The following is a 19,533-nucleotide window of genomic DNA, read 5'->3' on the forward strand; positions in this document are numbered from 1 at the left end:
ATCACAGGTAATTGGAAGTTCTCAGACACTTCCAAAAAAAGAAAAACATCCCAGAGAGGGAGCCTGCCTCTTCGCTCTTGTCCGAGGGTGTTGCTGATATTACTCAATAATGGAGACCCAGCAGTAAAGATATTCCATTAGGACTCCTTTGTCAGCATCTTCTGTAGCACGGATTCATGATTCACTGAAGCACTTTCTACCAAATCATGGTTAAGAGGTTAATTCATTTTAAGGAACTTATACCAGATTAGTGAAAACTTCACCATCCCAGGCAACTATATACAATACTCTGTAGTTGAAAGCAACATGTTACATTTGATGCCCACCTAAAAAGCTCAAACTCTACAGGATATACTCGTCATTTCAGCAAAGAACAACAACAACAAAAGGCTGTGAAATTTTCAGCATTCTTATCCAGGGGTGTGAAGGACTACTTAAAAAACATACCCTGGAAGTGAAAACAGTTTTTCCTACCAAGGACTTTTGGCATACACAATATAGAAAATTTCTTCCCAAAATATTTTTTCTAAAAAGTCTTCTGTTACATATTCACGTTACCTCAAACTTGAAATACTTATGAGCAAATGATATATAAAACTGTCTTACAAACTACCAAATATATTTTATATTTGCCCCAAAACTCATTCAGTAGCATTGACTTGAAATGGTTTCAATATCCCAGAAATTCATCTCTTTATTCCAAGCCTATCTGATCTGTTCCCCTTTAATCTTGCTGAGCTACTAAAAGAAAAATAATGCTGGCAAGAAAACAGCAGTTGCCAGTAGTTGTAAAAACGGGTCCATTCCTGGTCAAGGCACCGCCTGTGGGAATCGCCCAGGGGCCACACTCACCATGAAGCCCTTCAGAGTCCGGTAGTGAGGGTCCAGCAGCAGGCTTGCCACCGAGCACACCTGAGCGGTCCTGTCCCAGCCATCAGAACAGTGTACAAGCACACTTGCCCCTTCCTCTGACACTGCCTAGAAAACACACGATCCGCAAAGAGTCACAAAGAATGGCTGTAAAAAGGCAGAACCTCTCATCACAGCCAAGTGATGAGACTGTATACAAGACTGTATATTTACAGAAAATAACAGCCAAAACGAAACACCTGTCCATTCGTCTATTTAGGGCCCCCCCTAATTAGGGCAGAGCCAGGGTGGCCTGGTGCTGGCAGCTAAAGCTTTCCCTTCCCATTCTATCCAGAAGCCACCACTCAAGTCACCTCCAATAAGCGCGTGTACTTACTAAATATAAGCATTCGTCCTATGCAAACGGACCTTCAACCCTCTTCCCTCCCCTCTGAGTTTCCACATTAAGCCTTACTGAAATTCTGGAGTCGCTACTGGCCCCAGCCATTTCCAAAAAGGAAAAGGCAAAAAAGTTATAAATTACAGACCTATGAAGTTATAAATAAAAGGTAAGAGTCAAGTAATGGATGCAAGGTTGAGGAAAGGAAAAAACAAAAGTAAAAATGACACCAGAAAATCTCCAGTAAGAAAAGAATATCTATTTGCTATCGCAAATGCACATCATCTTTTACTAAATATCTTGGCAGTTAACATACGCTGGGAAACATGGGAGAGATTTCATCATAGCATTTATCACTACCTAAAATTCTAGTTTTATTAGTTTATTAATACTCTGTCTTAGCTGGAGGCAGTGGCTCACGCATGTAATCCCAGCACTTTGGGAGGCCGTGGCGGGTGGATCACCTGAGGTCAGGAGTCCGTGACCAGCCTGACCAACATGGTGAAACCCTGTCTCTATTAAAAATACAAAAATTAGCCAGGCATAGTGGCGCATGCCAGTAATTCCAGCTACTTGGGAGGCTGAGACAGAAGAATCGCTTGAGCCTGGGAGGCAGAGGTTGCAGCGAGCTGAGATCGTGCCACTGCACTCCAGCCTGGGTGACAGAGCGAGACTCCCTCTCAAAAAAAAAAAAAAAAAAAAAAAAAAAGTTCTCTGTCTCCCACAGCAGAATGTAAGCTCTGTGAGGGAAGAGACTTGATCTGCCTTATTCACATCACATCTGTAAAATCTAGAATAGTATCTGGCACTAAATAAAGATTTCTTGAATAAATGATTACCTCAAAACAGGGAACATACCATGGCATCAGGGAAGATATGGTTCTCTTTAGGTATAAATCCAAGGAATTTATTTCTTTAAAAAAACTGAACAACACAAAAGACATTGCATTCTAAAACAGCTTATGTGAAAGCTGCAGCAACATTTTCCTATGGCGGAATGGACTCTACCTTCCAGCTACAGGAACATGACTTTTGCTTATGCCATGACTCAAAAGAAGGCTCTATTGGATGTAAGCCCCAAGCCCCATCACTGAAGTAACTCACATTTGGTTGTATTCTACAGAAAATTCTTTCCTCCATCCAGGATTAAGCCTAATGGAAGAGAATACTCTGGAAATATTTTACCATTTGATCACAGTGCTGACATACTATCAGCTAAGCATTGTATTCTTTCGCAAAATCACATCTTCAGCGCACAAACTATATGGAGCTCTACAAAGCTGGCTACCCAGTCAGTGCAGTGCAGCTTAAGACAGGGAAGCCCATGGCAGAGGGATACCCATTTTGAAGTCAGTGGTTTGCTCATCTGTCCCTTAATTTATTTTCTCTGCGATTGCATACCTTTGCAATGAAGATTCCTGCATCCATTATGGCTTTAATGTGCCTTAACCAGCCAGAGTTCTCCAGACCCCACAGGAAATCACTCATGGAGGGAGATTTAAGTTCACACACTGCAAGATAAATCATGTTATAAAAGCAAAATTAAGGTACTCTCTCATTTTACATATGATCATGTTTTATAGGTAGTTTGTTAATGATTCCTTTGTTGTAATAGGTATTTTCTGGAAGACTTAAGTCAAAATAAATACCCACGTTTACTAAACTTGATTCTATGGAACCATTTCAAGTAAGGCTTTTCTACCTTCTTTGGTCACAGGGAATGCTGCACTTGTTTACAAGTATTATATATATGTAAGGTTTACATCCTAATATTAATGAAAATCATTAAGAGTTCTGGCAGAAAATATCTATTTGCCTTTCCAGCAAAGTAATTAAAAATGGGCCACTAAGGAATATGAATTGGGAGTGCTATGAGGAAAAAAATCATATAACTAAGTGTAGCACCTACCCACTTAGAAGTTTCCATCACCCAACCACTTCAGATTAGGACTGTTGTAAAAACACAAGACAGAGCGATCCTAAATTTCTTAAATGAAAATGATCAAACTCCTCTTGCCAATAACCCCCACCCAATGGGAGTAAGGCCTGTAAGCTTAAAAATAACACATATGCCTCTGATCCAATTCTAGAGCATCAGGGTAGAGGCTTTCCCTTTGAGTGAAAATGAAGAAAACCTAGGATCCCAGTGGTATCTATATTTACACAACTAAGGCAGGTGTATAAACACCTCTATAATATTATAAACCACCAACTTTCACCTCAGGAGCTTCTTTTATTTAACGGAAAGCATTAAAAAGCTTCAGAGCTAGTGTTCTGAGTACATATCACAAATACTGCAATCCAAAGTGGAGGTTTAGACCTATAAAGCCCTATTGAGGAGTCTTATCAATCAACCAATGAAATTCAATCAAGAAATCATAGATTTCTTTTTATTTTATTGTTCTCTGTGATGCAGTAAACACACATAGGGAAAAGGGAGCCCATTTTTCTACCCCCAACTCCATGGGCAATGAGCTGTGTAGTCTTGCACATGTTATTCCAGTCTCTGAGCCTCAATTTCTTCATTTTTAAAATGGGAAAGGTGTATAAATTATATCCTTCCAACTCTAAACCCCCAGATTCAACTTTGTGAACTCTTTGAAAGCACTGTGCATATGGGTCACATAGCAGCATTAACAAAAATATTAATTTATCAGATGCCCTGCCTCCAAGAATGCAGATAAGAGGATTCACTGTGATTTCCTGCAGCATAAAAGCCACACACAAAAAAGCACAAGTAGTTAAATTCTGAGTCATAGATGACAACAGTGTTGAAGGAAATAACACCAAAATTCCCAGCAAAACACCCAACCTAAGAAAAACATATTATGAATATGTTCAGGCAAGATTCCAAAATCTTCCTTCCAAATGCCTGCCCTGAGCTAGAAGCACAGCTCGAAGACCTGATATGCAGTCGGTGAAGGGACAGCCCTTTGAATTCGCTCTGGTTCAGAGCACTACCTTTCTAAGGTCACAGTGTTGCCCCTTCCGCACCTCAGGCCCAGCATCACAGGCAGGAAGACACTATGTGTCTGATAAAGTGCATGCAGAACGGTAAAGGAGAGGGTGCTTAGTGGAAGGCCAGTGAAAAATACACACAATGATTCACAGAATCTATGGCTGTATATTAGCCCTGTAGCCCTGGGTAGTCAGCCGTGGGCTGAGAGTTCCCAAGCTTACAGTTTTAATCATTAAAAGTTATACAATATTTAAACATAGAAAGATTAAAATGTAATATGTCCTGACAATGAAATACTATTCAGTGATAAAAGGAGATGAGCTATGAAAAGACACAGAGGGAAGTTAAATGCACAGTGCTAAGGGAAAGAAGCCAACTTTTCCTTGAAAAGGCTACATATTATATGATGTCAACTATATGACCTCCTAGAAAAGGCAAAACTACGGAGACAGTAAAAAAATCAGTGGCTGCCGGGGGTTAGGGTTGTAAGAGAAATAAATAGGTGGGGCACAAGAATGTTTAGGGCAGAAAACTATTCTGTCCACTGTGACAGTGGTTACATTTATTATTAAACATTTGTCAAAACCCACAGAATGTCCAACAGCAAGAGGGAACCGTACAGTGGACTTTGAGTGATACTGATGTGCCAATGTAGGTGCACTGATCACAACAATGTACCACTCCGTAGGGGATGTGAATAATGGAGGTGGCTGTGCATGTGTGCAGGCAGGGCTAGCTGGGACTCTCCGTACCTTCTGCTCAATTTTGCTGTGAATCTAAAACTGCTCTTAAAAAAAAAAAAGTCTTTAAAAACATGATAATGTAACAGACATCCAGATTGGCCACAACTGCTCCAGACGTCTCTTAAGAAAAAAAAACAAAACAGAAAAAAGGCTGGGCACAGTGCCTCACACCTGTAATCCCAGCACTTTGAGAGGCCAAGTCAGAAGGATCATTTGAGTCAAGGAGTTCAAGAACAGCCTATATAAAGTAGTGAGACTCAGTCTCTACAAAAAAAGAGAAAAAATGAGTGAGACTGAGTGGCACATGCCTATCGTCCCAGCTACTTGGGAGGCTGAGTCGAGAGGATCACTTCAACCCAGGAGTTTGAGGCTGCAGTGAGCTATGATCTTGCCACTGCACTCCATCCTGGGTGGTGACAGAGCCAGATCCTGTCTCTAAAAAATAAAGTTACAAATAAAGTCTCGTGTTTTCGTGTCATCCTGCTTCTTTCCTTTGAAGATTGTTAATATGCCCAAGAACTTTTTGTCCTTTCACTACTTACATACTAGCTATGTGGGCTTGGGCAGATTACTTAGCCTCTCTGTGCTTCAGTTTCCTCAACTGTAAAATGGTAATAATAGCCTCTGTATCAAAGTGTTATTATTTATGTTAGCCCTTATTACTATTATTCTCAAGTAATATATATATTTTATAGGTATTAAAATTTACATATATATTAGAGTCTGCAATTTTTATCCAACTTTTTTTAGATATCCATATTATGTAAATAAATTTCATTAATTTTAACAGCTATATAATATTCCACTCTATATCTTAAATTATTTATCCATCCCCCTACTATTGACAGTTCCCTCTTTTTCAATATTTACAAACAGTACAATAAAAAAAAAAAATCTTTCTACAGTCTCCTTGTGGAAAGTCTCCCTGTACCTGGATTTCTATAAGTGAAATGGGCTGGGTCGTAGAGTTTCTAAATCTTCAGCTCTATCATGCACAGTTGGCCCTCTGTATTCTCGGGTTCCACATCCTTGGAGTCAACCAACCACAGAGCACAAATATTTGAAAAAAATAAAAATAACAATACAACAAAAAATAATGGTAATAGAAAACCAATCCAGTGTAACGACTATTTACACAGCACCTACATTGTATTAAGTATTACAAGTAATCTAGAGATGATTTTAAATATATGGGAGGATGTGCATAGGCTATATGCAAATACACCATGTTATTATGTAAGGGACTTCTGCGTGTGTGGATTTGAGAATCTATGGGGGCTGGGGTGGGGGTGCTGGAAACAATTCTCCTTGGATACTGAGGGATGACTCTACTGCCAAATTGCTCTTGAAAAGGGCTGCAGTGGTTTATGCTCTCACCAGTAGCTTGGGAAAGTTCCTTTTCCCATATCCCAACTAATACTTGGTAATGCTGATGCTTTAAGTTTTGCCAATCTTATAATATTTCTCTAAGAAAATTAATGGCAGTTTTTGTTTTCTTCTCTGAATTGAATGTTGTTTTCTAGACTTTTTAGAATTTGCTTGCTTATATGTGTGTGTGTTGTGGGGGTGTGGTCTCTGTCCTGCATGTTGAGCTTTCCTCAGTTTTCTGCTAATTTTTGCCTATCCATTCACATGGATAGGCAAGACACAGGATGCTGGCTGGCAGTGCCGTGTGCCGTGTGCTGTGTGCATAGGCAGGATTTCTTCGCTGCCGGGCTTTGCTATGGGGGATTTGGCCAATGTAACATCTGCAAGTCCTTTGTCTTCGATGTTTGTAGGCCCCGGCATGGAATCTTCTGAACACCTGAGTGCATCACGTTGGATGCCAATGTCCTAAGAGGACAGCTGGGGCAGTAACCATGGGTCTCATTCTCCCATACTTACACTTTCACTTAACCCCTGTTTTTGGCCTGGAATTCCCCATCCCCTCTTCCAGCTTTGCCTGGTACTCCTGATCCCAGAGTCCCTGCGGTCAACGTTTCCAGAAAGGTTGACTTTCCAGAAAGTGTATCACCATCTTCTCTTGTGGAAGTGTGGAAAGAGGCTTCACTAGGCAGTGCAGGGAAGGAAGGAGGCTGGGACCCAATGAACTGCTTCTTGTGCAAACATTCGGCTACTACTCGTTTCAGAGATACCTGATGGCTCGAATTCCAGAGATTGTCTAAGGATCTGCACTTCTATTTAGCTTACTTTGGGGTTTCTCATACTTCCGCCATAAATTGCAGCTTTTTTTTCTAGTCTGTGGCATTACTTATCACTCATCCATTTATTATGCAGCTTTTATATTTTTGTTTCCATGACCTCCTCTTTCAATCTCCCGTCCTTCTGTATTTTTGCCTTTTTTTCCACTTCATTCTCATTTTAGTGGGAAGTCAGGAGGAAGTGGGTAAGTTATTATATGTTGTGTTTAAATGGAACAGAAACAAGAAATTACTTTGGGTCTGTGCAAGGCAGAAGCTGGAACTGAGATTCCCTACATCAAACTGAGCTGTTAAAAAAAATCCACTCATGCACTCAGGATGCTGATGGGAAGCCAGTCTCTGCCTGGACCCTGCATGAGGAAAACAAAAATCTCTCCTGAGATGCTGAAACCCTGGGCCTAGTCTCACACGTTTGGGATCCAAACACACCTTCCTTATGCACGGAAGCCCCCAAGATAAGGAATTATCATGCTCGGGCTGGGAATCTCACAGACACCCGGCAGACGTACACCAAATGCTGCTTAGGAGCAGCGCTTCCACAATTCTATGGAGTCCACAGAAAAAGCTGCGCTGAAGACAAGTTGACAGCACACCAGTGAACAGCGTTCATGATAATGGCTAGCAGGCAGAGGAAAAAAGATACAGGATGAGCACCCCAAGAACCCGATATGATAGAACAGTCATCTGGAACAGGCTTTAGGTTACTGGAACTGCAGCAGGAGGATGGACGGCTCCCACAAACATAACGGATAGTGTTCCCGATGGGTCTGGACTCACTCTTCCTGTGGTTCCAGGAGGAATCGCTGTTGGCCACTGCAGTGGGGTCCTACCGCATCGTGTCAGCTAATTCACAGCCAGGTTTCCTGAGATTCTCTTGTCTGGATGGTTCCAGGTTAGGGTCTGCTACAGGTATTTTGCATGTTTGGAAGGTGACGTGAAGTGGCGCTGATGAAGCTCTCCCTGCCCACTCCAATCTGTCCTCACTCCCCTGCCTCTGATGGCCAGTTCTGTGCCCCCCAGGGACACCTGACACAGGAGAAGCAGCCTCCACAGGCATCCTCTCCGGCCCCTGCTGCAGGCCTTCACCAGTGACTTGTCCTCTGCTCTTCCAGGCACCCAGCTCTGCACCCTCACATCTCCAACGTCTCCTGAAAACAAGGCCCCTTTTCCAGAGCACTGCTCATTGTCCTGCTTCCCTGGTCAAACTCACCGACACTTCCAGATGTTTTTAACAGCAGGGATTTCACATTAGCTTACTCTGCCATCTTGGGGAAATAGGAGGGCCTCCTTGTTTAACTTAGATTTTAGTATTATGTGAACTAAACCGTACGTCTGAGTAATAATCATGATATACGCATGGGCAATAGCACGTAGCAATGTTTAAGGGCTTCAGAGGCAGACACAGCTGCACTCAAACTCCAGCTCTGCCCATGCTCAACATGGTAACCTGGGCTAGTTACTGAGCCTCGCTGTCTTCAAATATAAAATGGGGATAAAAACACCTTCCTCAAACAGTTGTGAAGATGAAATAATACCAATAAGCATTACACTGGCATAAAGAAGATTCCCGAAAATGGTAGCTATGATACCCATTGTATTATCTGTGCCTCCAGCAGGGGTGTCCTGGGAGGAAGGAGGTGTTAGACTCACTCAAACATGTCAACGCTGAAGCTCCGAAAAGTTAAGGCACGAAGTGATCAATAGCAGAAAGACATCTCAAATGCAAGTCTTCTGAGAGACAAACCTAGAGTTTCTGCCACCACACCATGGCTACCTTGGTGGGTTTTACCAGAAATAATAATAATAATAGTGACACTTACATACCAGGTACCAGACACTATGCTTTATATAGATTAGCTTTAGCTTTTCAATCCTCAAACAATCCTTCTGAGGAAGGCACTTATTATTCTCATTCTTGATTGTGGAAACCAATGCAAACAGAGGCTAAGTGCTTGTCCAGCATCTCCCAGCTGATGGATACGTGGTGAGACGAGGCTCCAGTCTGGCTCCAGTCTGGCTCTTAATTAATGCCTCTCAACCTCAGGTTGGTTTTTTTTCATAATTCAGCAGGAACCAATCTTGGTTCCCAAATACCATCAGCTTAAAGGTTGTGCTTTCTATCACTTACAACAGTGCTGCCCTAATACAGGACTCACTAGTCACATGTGGCTACGAAACACTTGAAGTATGTCTGATCAGGATTGAGATAGATATGCTATAAGTGTAAAATATGAATCAAATTTTAAAGGCATGCTACACACAAAAAATGCAAAAACACTTCATTACTAGCTTTTTATACTGATAAAGTTGAAATAACATTTGGGATAGACGGGGTTAAATAAAATACATTATGAAAATTAATAATATAAATATATACATTTACATAACATATGAAATTTTCTTTTTACTTTTAATGTGGCCACCAGAAAGTTTAAAATTCCAAATGTTTCCTGCACTTGTGTCTTGCATTTTACTTCTATGCACAGTATTGACTTAGATTGCTCAAGGAAGCTGAATCTGATCAGAAGTCTTCAAACATTTTTGCACATGTACCTCTAAAATAAAATGTGAAACTACATATTCCCTCACACACCCTAACATGATTCATCATAGCAAGACTGAGGGTGTGGTAAAGGGTATGTTTTTTTTGTAAGGTGGCAACAAGGCAATTAGGAAGGGAGCTGGGAAGGGAGAGATGGCTTAAAGCTGGCCCCAGGAGCATTCTGAGAGGCAGGTCATGTAATCGTAGTAAGGAGGACATACAGAAGTTGATGATCTAGAAGCCAATTTCCATAAAGTAACGTACCCAGGGTGCAATTCAGAAAGTCTTCCTGTGAACTCAGGGGTGCATGGACCCAACTGGAAGACAGCACAATCTGATGCAAAGGCCAAGTGCCAGCCCCGAGTTAAAACTGAGCAAGCTCGGCCCTTCTGGAAATCTGATGCCTTGTGACAGTGCCCAGCAATACCGGACAGGCCCGCCAAGCATCAGGCTCACTTCTGCCTATGCACACGGCCCTGAAACATGGCCCAGTGGAAAGCATGGCAAATTCCAGCACCCTCCATGAGCTCTCACCACTCCCTGGGCGCCTGCTGTTTGGGCTTTCTGTCCAACCCCAGGCCATGCCCCAAAGTGTTCAACTTAATCCTAAAATACACACATTCCACTGCGTGAAGTCTCAGGATGCAATTGATTCCTCCAAGCCTTCCATAGATAACATTCTCTTGCAGTCTTTTTTTCACTGAACAGGCCAAACTTTCCAGTTGTTATTATAGGGCTTAGGACTAGTTAGCATTCTCGTTGATTATAAGTTCAGGGGGCCTGAGGAATACCTTGGCATCCAAGCTCTGACGCTTAGCTCAGGAACAAAAGATCCTTTTCACCACCTTCTCTTCCCACAAGGCATGGAAACGGCTGCAAGTTTAAAAATAAAGACACCGGGCTTGCCAGCTAACCTGGAAATGGCCTGTGCCAAAAGCAGGAGAGGAATGGATGGCCACAGGACCAGGCCCTAGAATGTCCTGCCAGAGAGAATGTCCCCACGCTTCTCTGTCCAGTTAGCTCTCAGCAATGGGACAGGCTGCTGTGGCTCTCACCGTGTCAGCACTAACAAGGCTTCTTGTTCAACATTTCTGTTTTCAGGAGCATTAACATTGCGTGTGCTAAGTAAAATAACCCCACCAGTTTCTCAAGCAAAGTCAACCACCGAGAGGGTGTTTTCTTCCCCTGTGTGCTGAGTGGCAGTGTGAAAAGCAAAGAGGTCTGCAGATGATTAATAGACATGGGCAGATGGGGATACACTTGAGACCAAAGCGATTAGCGCCTGGATTTTTAAATATAAAACTGTTGGGTTTGTTTGGATAAACTCAGGATAAGGCAGAAATACTTATTTGTTCACTCTTGTTGCCAAACCCAAACCAATATTTACAAACCATTTTGCTGAACAAAGTTCATTTCAGCTGACATCAGAGACATATGCCACAAATTGCAGAGAACGGGGCTTACTAATCCGGAGTTTCATGCCCAGGTCTAGTGATATTTCTTTTATATAAAAGGACAACTACATGTCACAAACATATATAAACTACAGTAAAAAAATAAAAAAGCAAAGACAACAGATATGATTTTAGGACCTCTGCAAATGTGGAATTTACTTAGAAGAAAATAAGCCTCAGATAATCTGCCTTAGGTATTTCCTATACCACTCTTATTTTCTCCTATGCAATTGCTGGGTGGGGTCAGTGAGGGTGCAAAAAAAGTCTCCATTTGAACCCTGTGGGGTTGGTCTTTCTTGTACCCTGAGATCTGAAGTTGAAACATATACGGCCCTCCCTTGATTACCAGCCCAGCACTTGTCTGAGTTCTGCCAATGTTGGCTCTGTCCTCTTCCCATTTTGGAGTCATGAAGCCAAGATCCATAAGACAGTCTTCAGAGAACTGGCAAAATGATGATAATGTCCCTCCACTGAACATCCACCAGGTGAAGCCATTCAAAGAGGACTTTATTATGGCCTGTATGATCGAAGTGTTTAGGCTACACAAGCTCATCACCATATGTTCCAGAATACTATTTACCAATGGCCTAAAGAAAATCAAGCAGCAAGTTCATAGAATAATGTGCTATTAGTATTTATGAATGTGCATTTTTGTGTCTAAAGACAAATTCACAGTGTATGATGGTAAACTGTACTATCCTAGGTTTAACGTGGTAAGGAAAAGTGAATATTAACTGCAGAGGTGTGTAAAACTTTGCAACAAATAAAAAACATGTGGCTGGGCACATTGGGTCGTGCCTGTAATCCCAGAACTTCGGGAGGCCAAGGCAGTAGGATTGCTTGAGCCCAGGAGTTCAAGATCAACCTAGGTAATGTAGCAAGACCCCATCTCTACAAAAAATAAAAATAAAAAATTAGCTGGGTGTGGAGGTGCACGCCTGTAGTCCCAGATACTCAGGAGGGTGAGGCAGGAGGATCACTTGAGCCCAGGAGTCAGAGGCTGCTGTGAGCTACAGTTGCATCACTGCACTTCAGCCTGGACAACACAGGGAGACCCTCTCTCTTATTTTAAAAATATATGTATGTGTGTGCCCATTTCTGTTACATCTGCCATATGTAAATAATGGGGCTTGGTGCTTTCATCTTAATGAACCTTCACAACCTCCCATCTAGAGTGGATAGAATTTTTTTTTTTTTTTTTTTTTTTTTTTTTTTTTTTTTTTTTTTTTGAGACAGAGTCTTGCTCTGTCGCCCAGGCTGGAGTGCAGTGGTGTGATCTCGGCTCACTGTAACCTCCACCTCCCGGATTCAAGCAATTCTCCTGCCTCAGCTTCCTGAGTAGCTGGGACTACAGGCATACACCACCACGCCCAGCTAATTTCTGTATTTTCAGTAGAGATGGGGTTTCACCATGTTGGACAGCAGGTCTGAAACTCCTGACCTCAGGTTATCTGCCTGCCTCAGCCTCCCAAAGTGCTGAGATTACAGGTATGAGCCACCACACCCAGCCAACAGAATTATCTTGATTTATTAAGGAGTAATGGGCTCAGATGCTAGCAACACAGCAAATACACCGGGGTCGAAATCTACATCCCTTGATTCCACTTTCCATATTATTTTCACTAAAAAATAGAGAATAATTAAAAGTCAATATACAAACTGAGCCAGGATGAACAGGAATCAAACTGAAGGTAGGGTTTAAGGGATGCTAAAATCTAATAGGGAACTCAAAGCAAATGGCACAAGAGAAGTCGAGACTGGGAAAAGATGGGGTGTTGAGAGGCTGGAAAGTCCAGCGTGGATGTAAAGTGGTAGGCACTAGAGAGGAGGCCAGGAATCCCGGAAGACTGAGATGGTGGCTGCCAGTAACTCAAGTGGTAAAATGAGCAGCACTTGCAGCAGAGGCCGCAGGGGTAGGGGGTCATTCCACACACCTCATGCCAGCTGAGAAAGCTTCCAGGACCAACACTCCTATGAACTTTGAGACTGTATTTTCACTGGCAAGCAAATATCGAACATGCCAAACCGCACCTAGAGCCTTATGGAAAAAGCTCCTTTTATCACTAACATTAGCCACAACTGTCTTGAGTTTGATGGGCTACACTTTCTTCTACAAGCACTCATTTTGAAGCTCTCCTAGTTCTCTGAAAATCTGCCATCTTGGTTAACAGAACAATAATTCTGAGGGTGAACATTTTAAAATTAATCTTTGAATTGTCTCAGTGAACTGCAAAATAAAGCATCGCTGGGAGAAATGTAACTACTATTCTCTCATTAAATAACCTTCTTTTCTTTTGTCCCTTTGATAATGTCAAATGCTTTGGCTTTGACATCCAGTTAAAACATTCAATGTGACTTACCCAGGGAAGGCCCTCAGTGACATCACTAATAAACAAGCATGATCTTTCCTTCCTGCCATGATTTCTGCTCTAGGTCAAAATTGGTTACTTCTTTCAGAATAAATGAAGGAAGCACTTGTCTATCCAATGCCTGGCATATAGAACACTCTCAGTCACTGTTTGATGAATAGATGAGCGTCTGCGATAAATGTCCCGGCTCCTGCGTGTTAAGTACTTACTACGAGCAGGTATTGTGCCTGAGGCTCTGCATAATCTACCCTACAGGGTAGATGCACTCTCCATTTTCAGATGGGAAACAGTGGCTTCAAGAGGTTTCCCAGGCCATCCATGGTTACATAGCCAGTAAATAACTGAGCTGGAATCCATTCCACCGCACGTGCATCCATGCTCTTCCTCTAGCCTCTGCCTCTGCGCTTAGTGTCTGACGGTCCAGATGGGCAGATCCCATCCAGCACCTGAGCAGCTGTGTTTGAAATCCTCGTACAACACCAGAGAGGCAAAAGCACACATACTTGATCCATTTCCTTCTTCTAAATGACCATGTCGATAGCCAGTGAAGCCTGACAGGCTGCTGGTCTAGCAGAACACTTGTTAAAAGGCCATACAAACTGCTATTTCCATGTAGAGCGACCTATTTCCACTTTAATGGGAAAATGGGTTTTCTATGTGGAAACCTAGGCCAAGGTGCCAAATTTTGAGAAAGAAATGACTAGATTTTCAGGTTATTTTTGGTTATCTCCTCCAATAGCTAAGTAATCTGAGGAAATTAATAACGGTTAAAAACAGACTACAGAAAGCTGGAGAAGGACCAACCCTTTACAGCTTTTCATTAGCTCACATCTGGTAGAATTTCACAGCATAAATTTGCAGGTAATGTGATAAAAGAAATACTTTTAAATGAAAAGCTTAAATTTGCAATATCTACAAAGGGCTGAATCCATCTTCCATCTCCTCAAGGTTGAATTAGCCAGCACTCCATAAAGACATGAGGTACGGAAGAATGTGTCGAGCAAAAGGGACATCGGAACCAACAGCCACAACCTCTCCTCTCCAAGCAGAGAGAACTATTTCAGAGAAACCACTGGAGCTGGGTGTGTCTGGGGATGTTCCCTTTAGACTGCCTCCAAGGCACCTTGGCAGGGAGACTAGAGCAGGAATCCAACATGTGACCGTCATACCCACCACGATGGTGCCTCCCACGACAACTCCAAGTGCTCTGCCTCCAACCATCCTTTCCACACCAAATGAAGATTTCAGTCCATCAGGCCTCAAAACCTTTGCGTGGAAGAACAGATCGGGTATCATCTCTAGGGCCACCTGACTTTGCCACAAAACATTCTCCACAGTCAATGCCCATCATGTCAGGGAACATTTTTTTAAGTGGTTCTATTTTGAGGCCTGCTAAAAAAGATTCCAGTCTTTTAGAATGGATCTGCTTGGCCCCCTTTCATTCAGTCCCTGACCGTACGATCGCCCACATGCCTGAGCTGACGCGGGGCCTGCGTCCCACATGCTCTGGGCTCACTTCCCCTGCTCCACTGTCAGGCTAAGATTTGCAAGTCCACAGAACAACTTGCTGAGAAAATACCCAAAGGCCTATGTCTTGTTTATTAAATCATTTTTGATGAACGTGCGCTGGTTGCACACAGACCCTATCACAAGACAAACACTTCTGAAAACTGTGCTCTTACTTCATGTCTTTTGAATAAAGAAATTCAGCAAATGTACCCATAGGAAGGCATGGGGCCTACCAAATACTTGTCTGGCTGACTGAATTCACCTACAGCCCATCAACGTATCCATTTCATTGAGTGCTTATTTTCAAATACATTATTGCTTCCCAAGAGAAAGCATACCCACCTTACACTGGAAAGCACTTTATAGTTTGCAAGAAATCCTTTTAATGATCATGAATTAAAGTGGGGAAGATATGTTGCTTACATTGCTTTACAAATACAGAAAATGAGATTTGTTCAAGTTTGTGCAGAGACTCAATCAAGAACCCAAACCTAGGACTTCACACACTGAGGCCAGGGCACTTTCCATACCAACCCACTACCTCAAGAGGCAGAAAAGCCTGGTGGTTAAGAGTGAGGCATCTGCACTCACATTAAGTAGGTAAAAATGGTGGTTCTACCACTTACTATTTTGAGCTGAAACAGGTTTCTCAGGCTCTGTGCCTCAATTTCCTCATCCGTAAAATGAAGATAAGAGTAGCAACAACAACTTCAATGAGGTTTACTTGAGTAAATACAGCTTAAAAAATCTGAACCGTGTCCAATACATAGTAAGCCTTCCATAAACGTATCTTCATTACGATGTGAAGTGGTTATAATGATCCTTGCAGTTCATATAATGATCCTTGTGGTCACAAGCTGTGAGCTTGTCTTACATCAGAATCACTACTCAACAACGATCACTGTAATATGATAAAAGATGCTAGGTTAAAATACTGCTTTGTAACGTGATACTGGAAAGGATGTTTTTAAAAGACAATTTAAAAGTGTAATACACCAGACTCTGTAACTGGAGAGAGGCACTCCCACTGGCCTTGAAGAAACAGGCTGCCATGCTGTGAACAGCCAACATGTGGGGCCCTCAGCTGAATTCTGCCAACAACCATAAGCGCTTGGAAGTAGGTTCTTCCCTGTTCAAACTTCCTGATGAGAACGCAGCCCAGCTGCCACTTTGACTGCAGCCTTGAAAGATGCTAAGAGGGTCCCTGAGTTCCAATTTATGCTTGAGAAACATCCAGACTCCTGCCCTACAGAAACCATGAGATAATAAATATCATTTTTTAAAAAAGGAATATACCGACCATAGCAAGTATTTTGTAAATAAAGAGGGAAAAGGGAATAACATCAGTCTTATCTTTCCTTGGTAATGCAGTGACCATTCTGGACATGCTCTCCTAGTCTTTCTTCAGACATACGATTTATTGTATAGTGAATAAGAATATGCAAGCAATTTTACGACCTGAATTTTTCACTTACATTATACATATTCTCCCATGTTAGTACATATAGTCTTCACATTTAGTATTTTTCATGGATGCAAACTTTTCTATCAAGAAGGTGAAGTAAAATTAATCAGTCTACTACTGTTAGACATTCATTCGGCTTCCAATATTCTACTATTATAAATAAAACACTACTATCAACATAGGCATGTCTATATCTTATTTTATTTTTGAGACAGGGCCTAACTCTTTGTCAGTCAGGCTGGAGTGCAGTGGCACGATCATGGCTTACTGCAGCCTCAACCTCCCAGGCCCAAGTGATCCTCCCACATCAGCTTCCTGAGCAGCTGGGACTACAGGCACACACCACCACGCCTGGTTGATTTTTTTTATTTTCTAAATTTTCTGTAGAGACAGGGTCTCACTGTGTTGCCCAGGCTGGTCTCAAACTCCTGTGGCTCAAGTGATCCTCAATGTCTCAGCCTCCCAAAATGCTGGGATTATAGGCATAAGCCTCCATGCCCTTCCTGTATCTTTATTTTTTAAAAACGTATTTTGGATTAGTCCCTAAGCGGAAGAAACCTGGTAAAAAAAAAAAAAACTATCTCTAAACCAAATATATTATGTCTGTCTAAGCCAATTTAAATAATACGATAAATATTTAGAGCACTAGTTTTACCACATTCTTTTGAGTAGTGAATATCTTAATTTGTAAAAAATTGGGTGGCAAATGGTACTTTGAGGTTTTAACTTACATTTCTCTAATTACCAGAGCAAATTTACAAGTTTATCTACATGTTTATTTCAACTTACTGTTTACTCTTTTAAAAAATTATGCTTTTTCATTTATACAGTACAGATAATACCACATACTGCACACAACTGTTGTGAAAATCTCATACAATCATTTAAACGAAAATACTTAAGAAGTGTGGCAAAGAGCAGTTGCTCAATTTTTAATGAATACATTGATGAATAAGTGGTCAGTGACACAATGACCAACAGTATTAATCTAACAGTCATGTGGAAGGTAGGCAGGCACGAAGCTACTCGTGGGGAGAAAGTGAAATTTTCTAGGTGACCTCCAAAAGATGGCAGGTTGATTGGAAGAGAAGGAAGATGTCCCTGTTGCGTCTTTCCTATCAGTGCCTGCTGACCTTCAGGGCAGAGATGAAGAGGTGTCCCAATGGGGCACACCCTCAACAAGTGGAGAGATGCAAGTAACTCCATGCACCTTTCCACCTTCCTCTTCACCACTTCCTCCCCAACACCCAGGATGCCTAAGAGGTAAAAGCTCCACCTCGGCTGATAATAATAGGCTGGCCTTGAAAGGGACTATTCCAGGCTCTTCTACGGACTGTTTTAATGGATGGAGCTGGAAGCCATCATCCTCAGTAAACTAACTCAGGAATAGAAAACCAAGCACCACATGTTCTCACTTAAAAGTGGGAGCTGAACAATGAGAACACATGGACACACGTAGGGGAATAACACACACTGGGGCCTGTTGGCAGGTGTGGGGGAGTGGAGGGAGAGCATTAGGAAAAATAGCTAATGCCTGCTAGGCTTAACAGTTAGATGATGGGTTGACAGGTGCAGCAAACCGTCATGGCACACGTTCACTCATGTACATCCTGCACATACCCCAGAACTTAAAAATTTTAAATAAAAAAAGAAAATACAGGGTATCCTCTTATTACTTGAGGGAAAAGCCAGTATCTATATTATCAAAAGGGAAACTATTGTGAAAATCACTTCATTAAATAACAAAATTGCTTGCTATGTGACTGAAAGGCATCATTTTCTCTCCTTAGGAAATACAGATCCCACAAAAATAGTTTGGTTGAGACTTACAAATGGAAGTTAAAATTAAATAATCTCTATAGAGGACCTACACAGGATGTGAACTTGGTCCTAGATTTCAGTTTCTGATGAAATACCTTGCAGCTCTTGCTCACAGACAGCTGTTTGAAACTAGAACGCAAACAATTTTACTTTTCTGTTATTCAGAATCTATTCTGATTATATCCATAACAGTAGTAAAAAATAATTCAGAAAATAATAATCATGAATGAAACGCATCATTCATTCCTCTGCCTACCAAGTGACCAGTAGTATGAACCTTCATATCTCTTTGATGCCAAGGATAGCTGTTTGAAGGAGGAAAAGCCTTAGAAGGTGGGTCTGATTGCAACACTTCATCATCAGCTCAGCCTCCACAATGGTTTATAATTTACTCGGTAAAAACAGATAGTCAAACATTGGTCAAGACCACGTACAGGCATCCAGAAAGATATCCTAGCCTAGGGCACTGCACGTAGCTGGAAAAGTTACGTGAAAGCACCATGTTGCCTTATGAAACAGACAGCTGCCCTCCAGAACCTGGTCAGTTTGCATGTTCTTTAGAAAACAGTAGTGTCAGACCACAGGCATAAGGGCAGGAGAAATGGTTCCTGATGAGAAACCAAAGAATTACCCATTTAAAAACAAAAGCCAAATGTGTATGCTATCAGCACTGGTAGGAGCAATTTTCTGCATAGAAGAATATTTATGTTCTCCAGGTCATCTTATGAAATGACTAAATAAAAAATTTAAATAACTTAAGGATCCTGATAAATGATGAACAGTCTTCAGACTAAAGTCAGACTGCCTTTCCAATAACAGTACCAAGTAGTCCAATTTTTCAACACAAAAAAAACATAGTTTGTAGCAGGAACAGCCAAACTCTGCATGATAATCTCCAAAAGTTGAAGCTGCTCAAATAATCATGCCCAGGGTATGATCACTGTGACCTGAGACAATGTCAGGTATTGTCACTGTGACCTGAGAGACTGACTGCCAACTATGTACAGAAGATGGAAATGGCTCTGGGGCTGAGATGTTTTCAGATGTAGGAAGGGATTTCTGCTACAGAGGGGCATCAAACTGTCACAGCTGGAAGACCCATAGAAAGTATTGGCCTAATCCTGTCATTCTGCAGCAGGTAATGGAGCCCCAAACAAGTTAACTGATGTGTTCAAAGTTTCATAATGACTGAGATGAACCAGAAAGTCCAGGAAACAGAAT

At 41.8% G+C, this 19,533-nt stretch overlaps 1 protein-coding gene across 1 annotated transcript in view; it reads right to left on the minus strand.

Annotated features, from left to right (window-relative positions):
• Positions 1-19,533, minus strand: part of MTMR7 (myotubularin related protein 7) — a 115,466-nt gene that overhangs the window by 14,100 nt on the left and 81,833 nt on the right. Inside the window, exons 8-9 of the mRNA XM_016959125.4 lie at positions 2,651-2,760; positions 853-978 (exon numbers count right to left, since the gene is read on the minus strand). Coding sequence (XP_016814614.2) covers positions 853-978; positions 2,651-2,760 — 236 coding nt within the window. The remainder of the gene's footprint in view (positions 1-852; positions 979-2,650; positions 2,761-19,533) is intronic.

Source organism: Pan troglodytes, chromosome 7, assembly GCF_028858775.2.
Source record: "Pan troglodytes isolate AG18354 chromosome 7, NHGRI_mPanTro3-v2.0_pri, whole genome shotgun sequence".
NCBI classification, from domain to species: Eukaryota; Metazoa; Chordata; class Mammalia; order Primates; family Hominidae; genus Pan; species Pan troglodytes.